Source organism: Procambarus clarkii, chromosome 61 (assembly GCF_040958095.1).
Source record: "Procambarus clarkii isolate CNS0578487 chromosome 61, FALCON_Pclarkii_2.0, whole genome shotgun sequence".
NCBI lineage: Eukaryota > Metazoa > Arthropoda > Malacostraca > Decapoda > Cambaridae > Procambarus > Procambarus clarkii.
In genome coordinates, this window is record NC_091210.1 from 19,772,443 (window position 1) to 19,790,549 (window position 18,107).

At 43.1% G+C, this 18,107-nt stretch overlaps 1 protein-coding gene across 1 annotated transcript in view; it reads right to left on the reverse strand.

Annotated features, from left to right (window-relative positions):
• Positions 1-359: 359 nt before the first annotated feature.
• The window catches only part of LOC123774449 (nephrin), a 112,744-nt gene continuing 94,996 nt past the window's right edge, over positions 360-18,107 (reverse strand). The window contains exons 18-24 of the mRNA XM_069307960.1: positions 16,162-16,326; positions 15,930-16,043; positions 15,461-15,602; positions 9,323-9,577; positions 7,661-7,803; positions 2,265-3,420; positions 360-1,692 (exon numbers count right to left, since the gene is read on the reverse strand). Of these exons, the coding sequence (XP_069164061.1) occupies positions 1,169-1,692; positions 2,265-3,420; positions 7,661-7,803; positions 9,323-9,577; positions 15,461-15,602; positions 15,930-16,043; positions 16,162-16,326 (2,499 nt within the window). The 3' untranslated portion in view covers positions 360-1,168. The remainder of the gene's footprint in view (positions 1,693-2,264; positions 3,421-7,660; positions 7,804-9,322; positions 9,578-15,460; positions 15,603-15,929; positions 16,044-16,161; positions 16,327-18,107) is intronic.

Consider the following 18,107-nt stretch of genomic DNA (forward strand, 5'->3'; position numbering starts at 1 on the left):
CGGGAAGTTAAGATAAACAGCTGAAGTGTCTTTGTCACCTTAATGGTTTAACCCACACCTGTATACTGAGGGAGACTTGATTTGATTCTGTTGTTTATATGAAAACCGTTTCTTAAACAAGCAACATGTCATATATATATATATATATATATATATATATATATATATATATATATATATATATATATATATATATATATATATATATATATATATATATATGCGGAAAGTCCACAGAGAAATATGAATATATATATATATATATATATATATATATATATATATATATATATATATATATATATATATATATATATATATATATATATATATATATATATATATACTTTTAACACATGTTAAAACTTGAACAGCAAAATACTCCTCTCATATATTCACTCAAAAAGTCAAAAGAACTTACACATACAATCCTCCTTTACACGCCTATATACATTTTATATGCTTACATGTATATATGTATATATGAAGAGTTATACACCAAGTAAGCGTAGGAGCTTAGAGCGATACCTACAGCTTTGTGGGCGGCGGGGGCAAGGAAAGAAGAGAACTGGACCAAGCTTTACGTAATAAACACGATTGGTTTCTCTAAGGTCAGTTCACTCTTTGTTTAAAGATAATAGCTGATGATATGGTGAAGGTCTTGACGGTCCTCTTGACACACTTCTTGACCTTGATCATGACACACTTCTTATCATTTTATGACACACTTCTTATCATTTTATGACACACTTCTTATCATTTTATGACACACTTCTTATCATTTTATGACACTTCTTATCATTTTATGACACACTTCTTATCATTTTATGACACACTTCTTATCATTTTATGACACACTTCTTATCATTTTATGACACTCTTCCTTGCCTGGTGGTCTGACAAACTGAAGGTCAGAATATTCACACTTGTCAACAAAGTCTGCACGTGTTCATAATTTTCGTATTCGATTGCTCAGATTTGTGCAAAAAATTTTTTGGCAACTCAAGTCAGTGTATATTATCACAGTTAGGTCACATTTTTGATAATTAAGTGCATAATACACAGGGGGGCACCAGCAAACAATGTTAACAAAAATATTTTTGATTCATATAACACAAAAATTTTGTTGCCTGCCGTTGCAAAAAAATAATGTGTTGCTACGTGGTGTTTATCTGTCGTTCTGAGGCGCTGTGTTGTTGTGTTCGCGAGGTTTCCTTGATGTATCTTGTGTGTCAGCTTCATGTTCCAGTGAAGCTTGGATACGTGAAGCTGCTATGTGTCCTTTCGAAGCGTTAGTCGAAGTGATGTCTTCGAAGACACGAGGATTATCCATCGGACTATTAGCCTCAACGGTATCTTTTTGATTCTGAGGAATTGTGGCCCTTTGGTCTGGCTCCTGAGCACTGGGGCCCGTGTCGTGGGGTGGACTGCTGCTATAGCCTGAAGACCCACTGTTCTCTTGCTGCGATGGGACACCGCTGGAGGGACAGAAGGTCTCCTCGATCTCGAACCGGAAGGGCGTCATCTGGAAGGTATCGGGGGGACATGGCTCGTCCGGAACATGGGATTTACTATTGGTGTTTTGCTTCGTCTGCGTCCTGGATGACCGAGGTCTCTGGAGCGTTGCGAAGTGCGTGGGAGTTTGGCGACGACGTCGGGTGCCAAGGGTGCTGTAGCCGGCAGGGCCGCCTCCTAAATGGGTGCCAAATATAAGAAAGGGTTGTTTGATCAAGCCACACACTAGATAGTGAAGTGACGGCAAAACGTTTCGACACAATCAAAACAATGACAATGACACAATCGATTTGAGAATGGTCCAGGACGGAGCGAAACATCCTCGTCTCTTCACTTTCTAGTGTGTGGTTTGGTCAGCATTTTTTCAGCCATGTTATTGTGACTCCTGATCTACGTAAGAAAGGGTTGAAACTAGTGTGTACCTGCAAGATATTCTATACCAAATGTTTACATTAAATGTAAACATTAAATGACACATTTCCAATTATAAATATTTTCAGCATTTAGGTATGGAACTAGATAATAATACCGTTACTGACAACTTTAAAAAATAAAGTATAATATTAGAATGATTTTCAAAAAATCAATAGATGATTTCTAATTACTGTGAACGTACAGATATGCTTCGCTTAGCTTTAAGAGTTAATAAATCGAAAAATTATCCGCTAATACCAGAATTTTTTAAAAACATTAATTACATTATGAGATACGTATGAAAGCAAACAATTTCTCACGTCATGTTAACTTACCTTTTGAAAGCGATTGTCTGTAGTCCACGTGATAATTATCTGGTTTGAAAGAGAACAAATCAATAGGATTCAAGTTGGAGTAAGCTGGCGGCTCAGTCAATGCTTCCGAAGGCAGCTTTTGGAAATTTGCTTGCTGTAGCAACGTCTGTGGCGACTGTTCTTTGGAGGAATGTGATCGTGGTGTCTGTTGGAGTGGAGACTGTGTGTGTGGTTGTGGTTTCCGTGTGTGTGTTTGGTGAGAGCGTGTTTGCTTTAGGTGTTGCTGTGAACGTGTTTGCGACTCTGGCGAGCTACGCTGTTTGGGGGACTGTTCGCCCGGATGCAGTTGCTGCGGCTGTGCGTTCGGGTCCGTTTGCTGCTTTATATGGCACGATTGTGAACGCATATGGGTTGGATTTTGCAATGACCGCCTTCGTGGCTGTTGCAGATGTGATGTGAGCTGCAACTCTCGCTCGTGTGATGCTGGAAGCTGATGCTGGCTTCGTGGATGCTGGTGTTCCTCCGGTGATTGTGAATTCTGTGTTCCTTGTTGATTATGCTGTTGCAATGGCTTGTTATTCTGATGTTGCGTTCGTTGTGGGCTATATTTTTGCTCTTCGGACGATTGTGGTTTGTGCTGCCGTGTTTCCCGCGGGCTGTGGTGTCGTGGTTGTGCATTATTGTGGTATTGTGATATTTGCAAGTTGTGGAGGTGTTGTTGAGGTGTATGCAGGAACAGTTGCTGTGCCTGGGCCAAACGAAGCAGGTGTTGTTGCTGGGAGTGGCGTGGGAGGGCGTGGAGAGTGTCTTGAATCAGCTGCGGCGTCGCCTGCTGCGGCTGCTGAACGCCTCCCAGTGAGGACAATGGACGGAGGAAGCCTTGGGAATAGACGTGGTGGGAGTTGGTGCTGCGGTCGGAGCAGAGAGAGAACTGGTCGTCGGCCGGATAGGTGTCGGAACTCGTCCTCCTCCTCCGAGGGCCATCTGGAGGAACATTGTCGTACACACTCGACCCTAAAGAACACACATCCGGCTCGGTGGGGAAATTGACCAAGTCGTGATCGAAATGCGACGCTTCGGCCTCCGCAGGCGACGCGGTTCTGTTGGACGACGGAGAGTCAGCTTCGACGGGGCGTTGTACAGCTTCATCGCCTGCGTGATGCGGTCTCTCGCCGTTCTGCAGAAGAAAAATGGCCTGTTGAAAAATACTGCTGACGGAGGCCAGTATTCTTGTAAATACTGTACTTTAGTACAGTATTTACAAAATAGTATTAGTATGAGGCCAGTACTTTACATTTTGACTACTTATTATACATACTACGAGTATATTTTGAAGGATTTTGACTACTTATTATACATCCCGTTTTACGAGTATATTTTGAAGGATTTTGACTACTTATTATGCATCCCGTTTTCTTAATTTGCAGCTCCGTAAGAAATCCACCCTTTTAGGTAAACCTGAAACGGACGAACCTAACCATCCCACCTAACCTATCGAGTCAACAGCATAGGAAAAACGTAGACGTTTGTAAACCGTCAGTATCCTTAACAGGTTCCAATTGAAATATTGGTTATGATAACACCAATAACGTAATCTATTAGTTCAGAAGCTTGGGGCCAGATTCATGAAGCAGTTACGAACCTGTACATCTTTTCTCAATCTTTGGCGGCTTTGTTTACAATTATTAAACAGTTAATGAGCTCCGAAGCACCAGGAGGCTGTTTATAACAATAACAACAGTTGATTTGCAAGTTTTCATGCTTGTAAACTGTTTAATAAATGTAACCAAAGCCGTCAAAGATTGAGGAAAGATGTACACGTTCGTAAGTGCTTGCGTAACTGCTTCGTGAATCTGGCCCAGGTTCGTAAGTGCTTGCATAACTGCTTCGTGAAGCTGACCCCCTCGTCTCTAACGACAATAGAGAAGCTAGTCATTGACTACGCTTTTTGTTTCAACGAAAAGTTTAATGTAAACATGTTCATGTCATGTTTATGTCATCTTCATGACAAGAACATGTTTTCATGACATCAAAGGTTCATAGTCGACAGTGACTCCTGACTCGTGTCGTAATGTGAGTTTTATGACAGTGAATATGCAGATGAGAAGTCACAATAGCGTACAACTCTACCAGGGCCGTGACGAGGATTCGAACCTGCGTCCGGGAGCATCCCAGACACTGCCTTAATCGACTGAGTGTCTGGGATGCTCCCGGACGCAGGTTCGAATCCTCGTCACGGCCCTTGTGGATTTGTTCATTTGATGCATCACGTTAGTGTGATCTCTGTGTGTGTCACAATAACGTAGTTGAAATATGTGAAATATATGAAATATGAACTAGACCACACACTCGTCCCTTCACTTTCTAGTGTGTGGTTTGGTCGACAGTGAATATATTACAAGAAAGGACATACTATTATGCATTTAATATTTATAATGATAATTTTAAAATGAATAATACCTTTTTCTAAAAACCTGATTTTGAAATCGGAAAATAAAGAATATTTGAAATAAACTAAATACTAGTTGTCACCTCCAGAGGGCACTACATACAGAATTTTAATGACAAATTAACATTAAAAAATGATATAAATTTCGATGCACTTTGTAAAGATTAACTGCAATAAAAGAAATACATTCGAAACAAAATGAGTTTATTATGTAACATTCATAATCTATCTATTTTGTAGCGAGACCATTCCATAAACAGATAGACTTGTCAAAGCATTATGAAACCTTTCAGGTAATTGACAATTTTATATTTTTAGAACATCGTAACAAGACATTAACCCGGGAATATATATATATATATATATATATATATATATATATATATATATATATATATATATATATATATATATATATATTATATAATATATATTATATATATAATAACCCGGGAGTGTAAACATAGCTACACTGTGAGACTGGCCACATAATTTTGGTAATTATCAGAAGAAATTACTAATCCAGAATGGCTATATTGCGCTCGGAAGGGATGTTAGGATATAAAAGTAGCTGGGATACGAGGAAAAGAACCTGGGGTATGAGGACAAGGAGCTGGGATATTAGGACAAGGAGCTGGGATATTAGGACAAGGAGCTGGGATATTAGGACAAGGAGCTGGGATATTAGGGCAAGGAGCTGGGATATCAGGACAAGGAGCTGGGATATTAGGACAAGGAGCTGGGATATTAGGATAAGGAGCTGGGATATTAGGGCAAGAAACTGGAATAAGAGGACAGAGAGATAAGATATGATGACAAGAAACTTAGGAATGAGGACAAGGAGCTGGGATATGAGGACAAAAAACTGGAATATGAAAAAAAGGAGCTGGGATATGATGTCAATGAGTTAGAATATGAGGACAAAAAGCTAGAATAAAAGGACAAAAAGCTGGGACTTGAGGACAATAAGTAGGAATATCAAAGTTTCTTTCACCCTGAATGCCCCTGTTACCTAGCAGTAAATAGGTACCTGGGAGTTAGTCAGCTGTCACGGGCTGCTTCCTGTGGGTGGAGGCCTGGTCGAGGACCGGACCGCGGGGACACTAAAGCCCCGAAATCATCTCAAGATAACCTCAAGATATCATAACAAAAAGCTCAGATATCAAGAAAAAGCACTGGAATCTAAGGACGCTGTGAAGGAATGGTGTCCAACCACTTGACCATCGAGGATCGAACAACGACCATGCAAGAAGCTCTTACTGTATCGACCAGACCAAGCAGGTGACAGTGTAATCCCCCAAGCAGAAACACAGTATCACTTCAAGAGAAATCAGTAAATACACAATCAAATCACAACAGCTTAACATATCACAAATCCTGATCCAGTGGGTAAAGATACGCGTCTAGGGAATCCCAGAACGCTGGTTCGATCCCTATTCTACTCAAATGATTTTCGCACAGATCAGTAAACATTATTATAGGAAAGCTGATAATTGTCTAGTTAAACTCGTGTCCTGAAGCCGCGCCGTCAGGCAGCCAATCACAGAGATCACGTTCAGTGATAATTCACCTTAAATCAACTCTGTAACCCGTAACTAAAGGAATAAAAACAGATCACTTTCGACGTTAGTGCATCAAATATTATGTGTGTTATAAAATGGATTTTAGGTTAGAATGTGTGTTATAAAATGGATTTTAGGTTAGAATGTGTGTTATAAAATGGTTTTTAGGTTAGAATGTGTGTTATAAAATGGTTTTTAGGTTAGAATGTGTGTTATAAAATGGTTTTTAGGTTAGAATGTGTGTTATAAAATGGTTTTTAGGTTAGAATGTGTGTTATAAAAGGGATTTTAGGTTAGTATGTGTGCAATAAAATGGATTTTATGTTAGTATGTGTGTTATAAAATGGATTTTAGGTTAGTATGTGGGCTATAAAATGGATTTTATGTTAGTATGTGTGCAATAAAATGGATTTTATGTTAGTATGTGTGTTATAAAATGGATTTTAGGTTAGTATGTGTGTTATAAAATGGATTTTATGTTAGTATGTGTGCAATAAAATGGATTTTATGTTAGTATGTGTGGTATAATATGTATTTTATGTTAGTATGTGTGTTATAAAATGGATTTTAGGTTAGTATGTGGGCTATAAAATGGATTTTATGTTAGTATGTGTGCAATAAAATGGATTTTATGTTAGTATGTGTGTTATAAAATGGATTTTAGGTTAGTATGTGTGTTATAAAATGGAATTTATGTTAGTATGTGTGTTATAAAATGGATTTTAGGTTAGTATGTGTGCTATAAAATGGATTTTAGGTTAGTATGTGTGGTATAAAATGGATTTTATGTTAGTATGTGCATTAAAATATGTATTTTTAGTTAGCACATGCGATAAATATGTATTTTATGCTAGCATATGTGTTATAACTTACCTATAGAACGTCGACAGCTTGAAGTTGGTGAGCGAGGACCGTACCTGATACACTGATAAGAAATAAGATACATATCTGGTATTATGTGAGTGATTAACCTACCTGATACTCTCATGGTGAGTGATTAACCTACCTGATACTCTGAGGGTGAGTGATTAACCTACCTGATACTCTGAGGGTGAGTGATTAACCTACCTGATACTCTGAGGGTGAGTGATTAACCTACCTGATACTCTGAGGGTGAGTGATTAACCTACCTGATACTCTGAGGGTGAGAGAGGAACCTACATGATACTCTGAGGGTGAGTGATTAACCTACCTGATACTTTGAGGGGTGAGGGGGACATTCCTGATACTCTGAGGGTGAGTGATTAACCTACCTGATACTCTGAGGGGGAGTGATTAACCTACCTGATACTCTGAGGGTGAGAGAGGAACCTACCTGATACTCTGAGGGTGAGTGATTAACCTACTTGATACACTGAGGGTGAGAGGGACATCCCTGATACTCTGAGGGTGAGAGATTAACCTACCTGATACTCTGAGGGTGAGAGAGAAGGGTCGTTGGAGGACATGGTATTGAGGGAGAGGAAGACTTCGCTAGGGTGGACGCCCGGAGTAGAAGCTGGTGTGACTCCGAAGGTCCCCAGTGAAGCCGTCTTGGATGAGGACGCCCCTGCGAGGGAAGATGAGAGACATTGTTATTTTGAGGGGATTTCGGGGCTTAGCGTTCCCGCGGCCCGGTCCTCGACTAAACCTTCTTGTGGTGAGACATTCTGTGTATCTCTGCAGCTGCTAATAGTTTTTATGTTGATGCTAATGAATAGTCTCTCTCATTCTCTCTAGAGAATGAGAGAGATAGACATACATATACACACTCATGGGGCGCTGGTAGCTGAGTGGACAGCACGTTGGATGCGTAGTCCTGGGGATCGGGTTTCGATTCCCGGCGCTAGAGGAAACAGATGGGCAGAGTTTCTTTCACCTTAATGCCTCTGTTATCTAGCAATAAATAGGTACCTGGGAGTTAGTCAGCTGTCACGGGCTGCTTCCTGGGGGTGGAGACCGGGCCGTGGGGACTCTAAAGCCCCGAAATCAACTCAAGATAACCTCAAATGAGGATCTATCACAATGGAACAAGAAACAGACAGTAACTTGTATCACACATTCAAGATCCCAAACAATAATTTTTTTTTAATTTTTACAATTTAAACAATTCAATTCAATTTACAATTTTTTTTTACATACATTAAATACCACTTACAATTTACAATTCAAACAATTTAGTTTTGTTTTAAATTTACCTAAGGGCCACCAGCCTTCAATATATATCACCAAACATTGTAATCAAAACAGCAGAGAACAAACGTATTACGAACGTAATCCTAAACTATATCACAGGGATATGGAGGAGCTTTTTTTTAATGCCATTCATCACATTGTTCCAAACACTAAAATGTCAACAAATAGTCAATGTAACGTCAATGGCAAAGATGTTATGGTGGCAGATATTTTATATTTTATTAGTTTTGTAGGGGACATGAAGCTCTTATACATATATATTTAGTCGAAATACCATGATAGTGAAGGTCCACCAGAACGTTGACTTTAGCATTAATGACAAAATCTTACTGAAGCGACCATACGAGTCATAAATACTCATACTCCGCCCAAGTAAAACAGAAACAAGCAACACTTAGTGGGCCAGCCAGAGGCTTAGAACCCGCGCAAGAATATCCCTGCAAAAAAAAAAAAAAAAAAGCATTAATGAATTCAGACAAAAAAGAAACTTGTCTAACCGTAATGTAAATACAGAACCTAACGTCTCTTAACAATCCTAGGCCTAATGCACACTATCTTTCAGGCGAGGAGTCACAATAACGTGGCTGAAGTATGTTGACCAATCCAAACAATAGAAAGTGAAGGGACGAAAATGAAGACACAATCGACTTGAGAATGGTCCAGGACGGACCGAAACGTCGTCGTCCCTTCATTTTCAAGTGTGTGGATTAGTCAACACACTATCTTAGCCCCCTAATATATCACATATATGCTATACCAGGCCTTACAATGTTCAAGCTTGCTATAGTTTATATATGTACCCCAGGTAATATACGTACAAATAGTTAATATATCAATCCAACAGGATTCTTTTCGGGTTCTCAGATTTTCTGAGAATTCGAAAACGGACTTACCAGAAGGGTGCCTGTTCATAGCTCGTCGTCTAACGAAACAAGCGATGATGGAGATGTTGAGGGCTAGGAGAGCCGCGCCCGTGAGGGTCATAATAAGGAGGATGAGACGAGGCACCCTGGAACCACCATCCTCATCCCTATCCTCGTCACTGAGATTGTCAGCGCCTTCGGCAGGTTTGGCCGCTAAGGTCCCCGTCGGCAGCTTGCTAGTGGCGCCTGCCAGGCCTTGGAGACTAGTCGGACCGTCGGTTTTTCCTGAGCACCAGAGGGAGAATAGATCAATTTGTCGTAATTACTTTTTTAGGGAAAATAGATCTGATATTGCTTGTTGCTGTCCTATAGTTGGGTAATTTATTGAGCTGGCAATTGCAGCGATATTTATTTCATCTTCTATAAAATACTTTATTCTAAATAATTCACTTTGTCGTGTACAGGACAGGATTTATGAGATTTATAAATTAAAAATATATATAATATATATATATATATATATATATATATATATATACATATATATATATATATATATATATATATATATATATATATATACAAGATTGAGGACGGAGGAGGGGGACGGACACGTGGTGAGCAAGGTCCTACACTTGAACCAATTTCAACGAGGATCACGATGCCTGAGCCAGCCAAGACTTGACCTGTGTAGGTATGAATACCTGCTGAAGGCCCCGGGGGTGACAAGAAGAACCGTATCTCCTTCATTCCAACACTATGAACGTTGAAAGGTGCGTTGTCTGAGCTTTGTGTATGGCGAGGCAGGTACAGTGTATGGGTGAGGGTGAGGGGAGGGTCGCCGCCGTCTCAGTGCCGCCACCCACCAGCCCCCAAGGCGGGGTACGGGGGAAGGGGGGAGTGATGGGGGAGGCTCTCGAGCTGCCTACAGTGATGTTAGTGGAAAGTTAGTGCGTTCATAAGCAAATCGGTGAGTGTAGTGTTAAAAACAAAGTGCACTAGTGATTTCCCCGAGTGTTTGATAGTGTGTAACAAGTGTGACGGCGGCCTCCCTCGCGTGCCCACCCTCCACCACCCCCGCCCGCCATCTTCCCCCACCCCGCTACCTGCGCCCTACCCAGCCAGCCGCCCATCAACACACAGCCTACCCACACACGGTGCCCAGGCCATGCCCAACCCCCCCAGGAGGGTAATGCTTGCCGTGTTACTCTCCATCTGGGAAGGAGAGGGTGCACTCAGCGGGCAGCCAGGCGTCATCACATCTAGGCATGGCACATGTCGCACCTGACACACAGCCTCTTTCCAGCCAAGAAGATGGCCACCCAAGAGGGAACTGTCAAGTGTGTGACAGACGGTATCGTCTCAATTCAAATGGAACTGTCCGCTATCATTCTCTCAATTCAGGTGGTTGTCTAGGGTCTAGGCGCCTGCCCCGGGGCAATGACGATGGACAACCTGCTGCAGGAGCGAGGAACAATACCTCCCTCAACTTCATTTCAGCAGATAATCTGCTTGAAGCAATCAAAGCGACGTCCACCAGGACCTTGCCCCACATCCCCAAGGCTGCCCGTCATCAAGCAGCAGCCAAACTCACCAGTCTGCTGACAAAGGTCAACAATGCTCCTAGAACCATTGGAGCATGGCACAATCTCCTTCTATTTGGGAATGCATGCCTAGCATTACCGCCCAGGAGAGACAAGTCATTAGCAACCTCTGTAATCAGAGCTCTTAATGAATTCCCCAGAGCAGACAACCTGGTCCGCCTCCCTCCTCGTGCCAAGAACACCAGCCGCAGGACGACCAACAATAACTCATCTGAGAACCACAAAATGAGAGCACAGATCACCAGGAAAATAGAAGAGGGCAATACCACAGGTGCCATCAGAATCATGACCAGCGATGACACTATTGCCCCCAGGAACGCCACGACAGCAGAGGCTCTTCAAGACAAACACCCACCCAGAGCCCCCGACAGCAGCAGGGATCCCCAGGAAAACAATGCTGGCATAGAACCCTTGACTGTTCGAGAATCTGAGGTGTACAAAGCAGCCATGTCTTTCCCAACAGGTTCAGCAGGGGGCTTTACAGGCCTAAGACCCCAGCACATCAAACAAATGCTGAACCCGGTGCTTGGAGATGCTGCAAAGGATCTTCTAGTGGAACTTACCAGATTCTCCAACATGTGTTTGGCTGGCGGCATCCCTGAGGACATCAGGCCTGTCTTTTATGGAGCAGCACTCTGTGCTCTAAAGAAGAAGGATAGGGGTATCAGGCCCATTGCCGTTGGCAACACCCTCCGACGCCTTGTAGCTAAGGCTGCAGTGAGATCTATCAGCCAGGAAGCAGCCACCTTGCTGAAACCTCATCAGCTCGGGTTTGGGATTCCCCTAGGTTGTGAAGCTGCAGCACATGCAGCGCGGGCTTACATTGTTGATCTCCCGGACCAGAAGGCACTAGTAAAGCTTGACTTAAAAAATGCCTTCAATCAAGTCAGACGAGACGCTGTCCTCAGGGCTGTACACAACCATTTCCGTCCCCTTTACCCATTCATCCGATCGTGCTACAGTGGGGACTCTAAGCTTCTTTTTGGGGAGCATGAAATAAACTCCTGTGAAGGTGTCCAACAAGGTGACCCCTTAGCCCCCCTCCTTTTCTGCCTAGCTATCAAAGAGGTCACTGATAGTCTGACAAGCGAGCTAAACATCTGGTACCTGGATGATGGCACTCTAGCTGGAACTCCGGAAACCATATTGGGGGATATAAGGAAAATCCAGGAGCAGGGAGCAGCCTTAGGCCTCATTCTCAATGCATCCAAATGTGAAATAATCTCCCGCAACCCAGACATCACTGGGCAAATACAAAATGCTCTTCCAGACATTCTCGTTGTCGAACCACCGGACTGCACTCTCCTGGGTGCCCCCATTGGCCCACGAGCAATCGAGGAGGTCCTGGCTGCAAAAATCACTGACCTAAAGAGAATGCAGGACAGGATTGACAAGATTGATGCCCATGATGCTCTCTTTCTCCTTACAAGATGCCTGTCTCTCCCTAAGTTGACCTACTTTCTGAGATGTTCTCCATCCTACAGCAGCCCTAAGTTAAATGTGTATGACACCCTTCTAAGGTCCATGCTGGTGAAAGTCCTGAACCTGCCATTGGACGACTCTCAGTGGGAGCAAGCAACCCTTCCTGTAAGACTCGGCGGCCTTGGTGTCCGCACAGCCTCCCAAATTGCTCTACCAGCCTTCCTTTCCTCCTCTCATGCATCGCACGACCTCGTCAGAGATATTTTACCTGCAACCCTGAGAGATTCAGCAGGAATACACGATCCTGCTTTCACTGAATGTTCAAATCAGTGGAATGTTCTTGCAGCCCCAGCAACCATTATAGAGCCAACAAAACAACACAAACAGTCCGGCTGGGACCACCCTCTAGTGGAAAAAGTAGCTGATGCCATGCTAAGCGTCGCAACATCAGACAAGGAGAAAGCCCGCCTCAGAGCAGTGCGTGCCCCCCATGCAGGAGACTTCCTCCTGGCAGTACCCATGTCTGCAATGGGCACGCGCCTAGATCCAGAATCCCTTCGTGTAGCAGTGGCCCTCCGCCTTGGTGCCCCAATTCACACTGAATACAAGTGTATTTGCAACAGGGTGGAAGCAGACCAATACGGACTGCATGGGTTGCATTGCGGAAGCACAAAGGGCTGGCATGCAAGACACAACGAGGTCAATGACATCATCAAGAGGGGCCTCGTCTCAGCTGGGTGCCCGGCGGAGAGAGAACCTCGCGTCCTAGGGGTCCAAAACCCGGATTTCCCAGCACTTCGCCCTGATGGCATCACCATATACTCATGGAAGGAGGGTAGACAGTTGGTGTGGGACTACACATGTGTATCCACCCTGGCTGACACCTATGTACACTTCGGAGCTGATCAAGCAGGTGGGGCGGCCAACCACAGGGAAACAGCAAAATCACTCAAGTACAGGCGACTGGAAGGTCAATACCTCTTTGTTCCCATAGCGTCTGAGACGCATGGCCCCTGGGGCAAGAGTGCCTTGGGATTTCTCAAGGAATTGGGGTCCAAGCTCATTGACGTCACCAGAGACCCAAGGGCTTCTAGTTTTTTATTTCAGCGTCTCAGTGTGGCGATCCAGAGGGGAAATGCTTGCTGCGTCCTCGGTTCCTGTCCAGAAGCGGAGGAGCTTCAAGAGATCCATAACCTTTAGGCATTTGTCTTGTATGTTTTGTAACCTTTAAATACACAATAAAGGAAAAAAAAAAAAAAGGGAAGGGGGTGGTAGGAGAAAAGCACACAGAAACTGTATTGGAGGGGACCCACATTCCCTCCAATGCGTTATGTGTGGTTTCCTCCGAGGCTATGGGTCCCCCTTCTTCCAGCCAGAGGTGGTACTCCCTTCCCTATTTTTAAAAAAAAAAAAAAAAAAAAAAAAAAAAAAAAAAAAAAAAAAAAAAAAAAAATATATATATATATATATATATAAATATAGGTGGGATCCAAGAGCTATTAGGTCGATTCTGCAGACGCAAATAGTAAATACACACACACACACCCACACACACACCCACACACACACACACACACACACACACACACACACACACACACACACACACACACACACACACACACACACACACACACACACACACACACACACACACACACACACACACACACACACACACACACACACACACACACACACACACACACTCACACACTCACACACACACACACACACACACACACACACACACACACACTCACTCACTAGGACACTGCGTCTTTAACCTAAACATTGTTATTCAACCCTTAGTCGCTTGTGTCACTTTCCTGTCAGTAAAAAAAGAGGGAGAAAGCTTCCTCTTATTAAAGACCTACCACCATGACCTGTTTTCTAGTTAGTCTTTAATAGAGGTGGTTTCTAAATAGGTGAATCATGCTGTGGATCATTTATTTTCAACTCTCTAATCTCTCTGTCTCTGTCTCTGTCTCTCTCTCTCTCTCTCTCTCTCTCTCTCTCTCTCTCTCTCTCTCTCTCTCTCTCTCTCTCTCTCTCTCTCTCTCTCTCTCTCACTCTCACTTGATCCACTGGAAAACCCTAAGGCACTCTCGACCAATATTACAATCTCAGCCATACTGATAATCAGTGACTGGGCATCACTGCACTCAGTATTACAGTCCAATCAGACACTCCCAATCCATGCATTTCATCACTTGAAGTTTCTCATTTTGCTCACTGTGATGGAGATTACAAAATTAATGCCTGTCTGTTGGTTTGGTAGGAAATTTGATTTGATTTGAGTGATATGATACCGAAAAGCTGTGAAGGTGAATCCCCAAAACTCCATGATGATCTTACTCATCAAATATCATCAGAGTGAGTGTATGAGTCATCAGATACCACGAGGGGTAAGTGCTACTCATCAGGAGCTATGATAAATGTGTTATTCATCTTGAAGATGGTGACCCACCAGGAGTGTAGTGACCCACCAGGAGGGTGATAGAGACTCACCAAGAGTGTAGTGACCCAGTAGGAATGTGGTGACTAACCAGGAGTATAGTGACCCACCAGGAGGGTGATAGTGACTCACCAGGAGTGTAGTGACCCGCCAAGAGGGTGATAGTGACTCACCAGGAGTGTAGTGACCCACCAGGAGTGTAGTGACTCACCAGGAGGGTGATAGTGACTCACCAGGAGTGTAGTGACTCACCAGGAGGGTGATAGTGACTCACCAGGAGTATAGTGACCCACCAGGAGGGTGATAGTGACTCACCAGGAGTGTAGTGACCCACCAGGAGGGTGATAGTGACTCACCAGGAGTATAGTGACCCACCAGGAGGGTGATAGTGACTCACCAGGAGTGTAGTGACCCACCAGGAGGGTGATAGTGACTCACCAGGAGTGTAGTGACCCACCAGCAGGGTGATAGTGACTCACCAGGAGTGTAGTGACCCACCAGCAGGGTGATAGTGACTCACCAGGAGTGTAGTGACCCACCAGGAGGGTGATAGTGACTCACCAGGAGTGTAGTGACCCACCAGGAGGGTGATAGAGACTCACCAGGAGTGTAGTGACCCACCAGGAGGGTGATAGTGACTCACCAGGAGTGTAGTGACCCACCAGCAGGGTGATAGTGACTCACCAAGCAAAGTGAAGAAGGAGAGGGACACGAAGTGGGATCTGCCGTGGTCGTTGGTGGCCTGAATGGCGGCTGTGTACTCCGTAGCCGGTGCGAGTCCCGTCACCCTGGCCGTCGTCGTCCCTCCTCCAGACACCTCCACGTACTGCGTCAAGAAGACCACATTAACACCTCCACGTACTACGTCAAGAAGACCCCATTAACACCTCCACGTACTGCGTCAAGAAGACCCCATTAACACCTCCACGTACTGCGTCAAGAAGACCACATTAACACCTCCACGTACTGCGTCAAGAAGACCACATTAACACCTCCACTTACTGCGTCAAGAAGACCACATTAACACCTCCACTTACTGCGTCAAGAAGACCACATTAGCACCTCAAAATACTCCCATTTAAGCGTTGGGAACGAGGAACCAAAACGGAATCAAATATTTTAAGACATCATAGAAGTACACAATTACACTTACTTGATACACAGAAGACCCGGCTGGCCTATACCTCAGGGTGTAGCCGCTAGGGGCGCCGCCCTCAAGGTTAGGTGCCCATGACACCCACACCTCCCCTCCTACCATCTTGTTTATCTGGTGGAGGAAGGGTAGGTGTTAGTGTACTGGAGAGAAAGAGAAAAGAGCCTAAACTCCATTATTCAATCTTTCTATCACTTATATTAACGTCTAAAACCCTGTCTAAGACACTGACGGTAAAGTTGACAGGTGGGTGTGGGCGTGAGGGCGGGTTGAGGGCCACTACCACCGAGTCGGAGCCGTGGGCGTTGTGGGCGTGACACCGGTAGAGGGTGTAGTCCTGTGTGTTAATGTTTTTCACCTCCAACACAGACGACCATAGCACCAACCCGTCCACCAGCTGCAGGGGGAAAGAGTGCACACAGAGTGACAGTGCACTCAGATTGAGTGCATATGATGATAGATTGAGTGCATATGATGATAGATTGAGTGCACATGATAGATTGAGTGCATATGATGATAGATTGAGTGCACATGATGATAGATTGAGTGCACATGATTATAGATTGAGTGCACATGATAGATTGAGTGCATATGATGATAGATTGAGTGCACATGATGATAGATTGAGTGCGCATGATAATAGATTGAGTACACATGATGATAGATTGAGTGCATATGATGATAGATTGAGTGCATATGATGATAGATTGAGTGCACATGATAATAGATTGAGTACACATGATGATAGATTGAGTGCATATGATGATAGATTGAGTGCATATGATGATAGATTGAGTGCATATGATGATAGATTGAGTGCACATGATGATAGATTGAGTGCATATGATGATAGATTGAGTGCATATGATGATAGATTGAGTGCACATGATAGATTGAGTGCATATGATGATAGATTGAGTGCACATGATGATAGATTGAGTGCACATGATTATAGATTGAGTGCACATGATAGATTGAGTGCATATGATGATAGATTGAGTGCACATGATGATAGATTGAGTGCGCATGATAATAGATTGAGTACACATGATGATAGATTGAGTGCATATGATGATAGATTGAGTGCATATGATGATAGATTGAGTGCGCATGATAATAGATTGAGTACACATGATGATAGATTGAGTGCATATGATGATAGATTGAGTGCATATGATGATAGATTGAGTGCATATGATGATAGATTGAGTGCACATGATGATAGATTGAGTGCATATGATGATAGATTGAGTGCATATGATGATAGATTGAGTGCACATGGTAGATTGAGTGCATATGATAATAGATTGAGTGCATATGATGATAGATTGAGTGCATATTATGATTGAGTGCACATGATGATAGAGTGAGTGCATATGATGATAGATTGAATGCACATGATAGATTGAGTGCATATGATGATAGATTGAGTGCATATGATGATTGAGTGCACATGATAGATTGAGTGCACATGATGATAGATTGAGTGCATATGATGATAGATTGAGTGCACATGATGATAGATTGAGTGCACATGATGATAGATTGAGTGCATATGATAATAGATTAAGTGCACATGATGAAAGATTGAGTGCATATAATGATAGATTGAGTGCGCATGATGATAGATTGAGTGCATATAATGATAGATTGAGTGCACATGATGATAGATTGAGTGCATATGATGGTAGATTGAGTGCGCATGATGATAGACTGAGTGCACATGATGATAGATTGAGTGCACATGATGATAGACTGAGTGCATATGATGATAGATTGAGTGTGCATGATGATAGACTGAGTGCACATGATGATCGATTGAGTGCGCATGATGACAGATTGAGTGCACATGATGATAGATTGAGTGCATATAATGATTGATTGAGTGCACATGATGATAGATTGAGTGCATATAATGATAGATTGAGTGCATATGATGATAGATTCAGTGCACATGATGATAGATTCAGTGCATATGATAGATTGAGTGCATATGATGATAGATTGAGTGCATATGATGATAGATTGAGTGCGCATGATGATAGATTGAGTGCATATGATGATAGATTGAGTTCATATGATGATAGATTGAGTGCACATGGTGATAGATTGAGTGCACATGATGATAGATTGAGTGCATATGATAGATTGAGTGCGCATGATGATAGATTGAGTGCG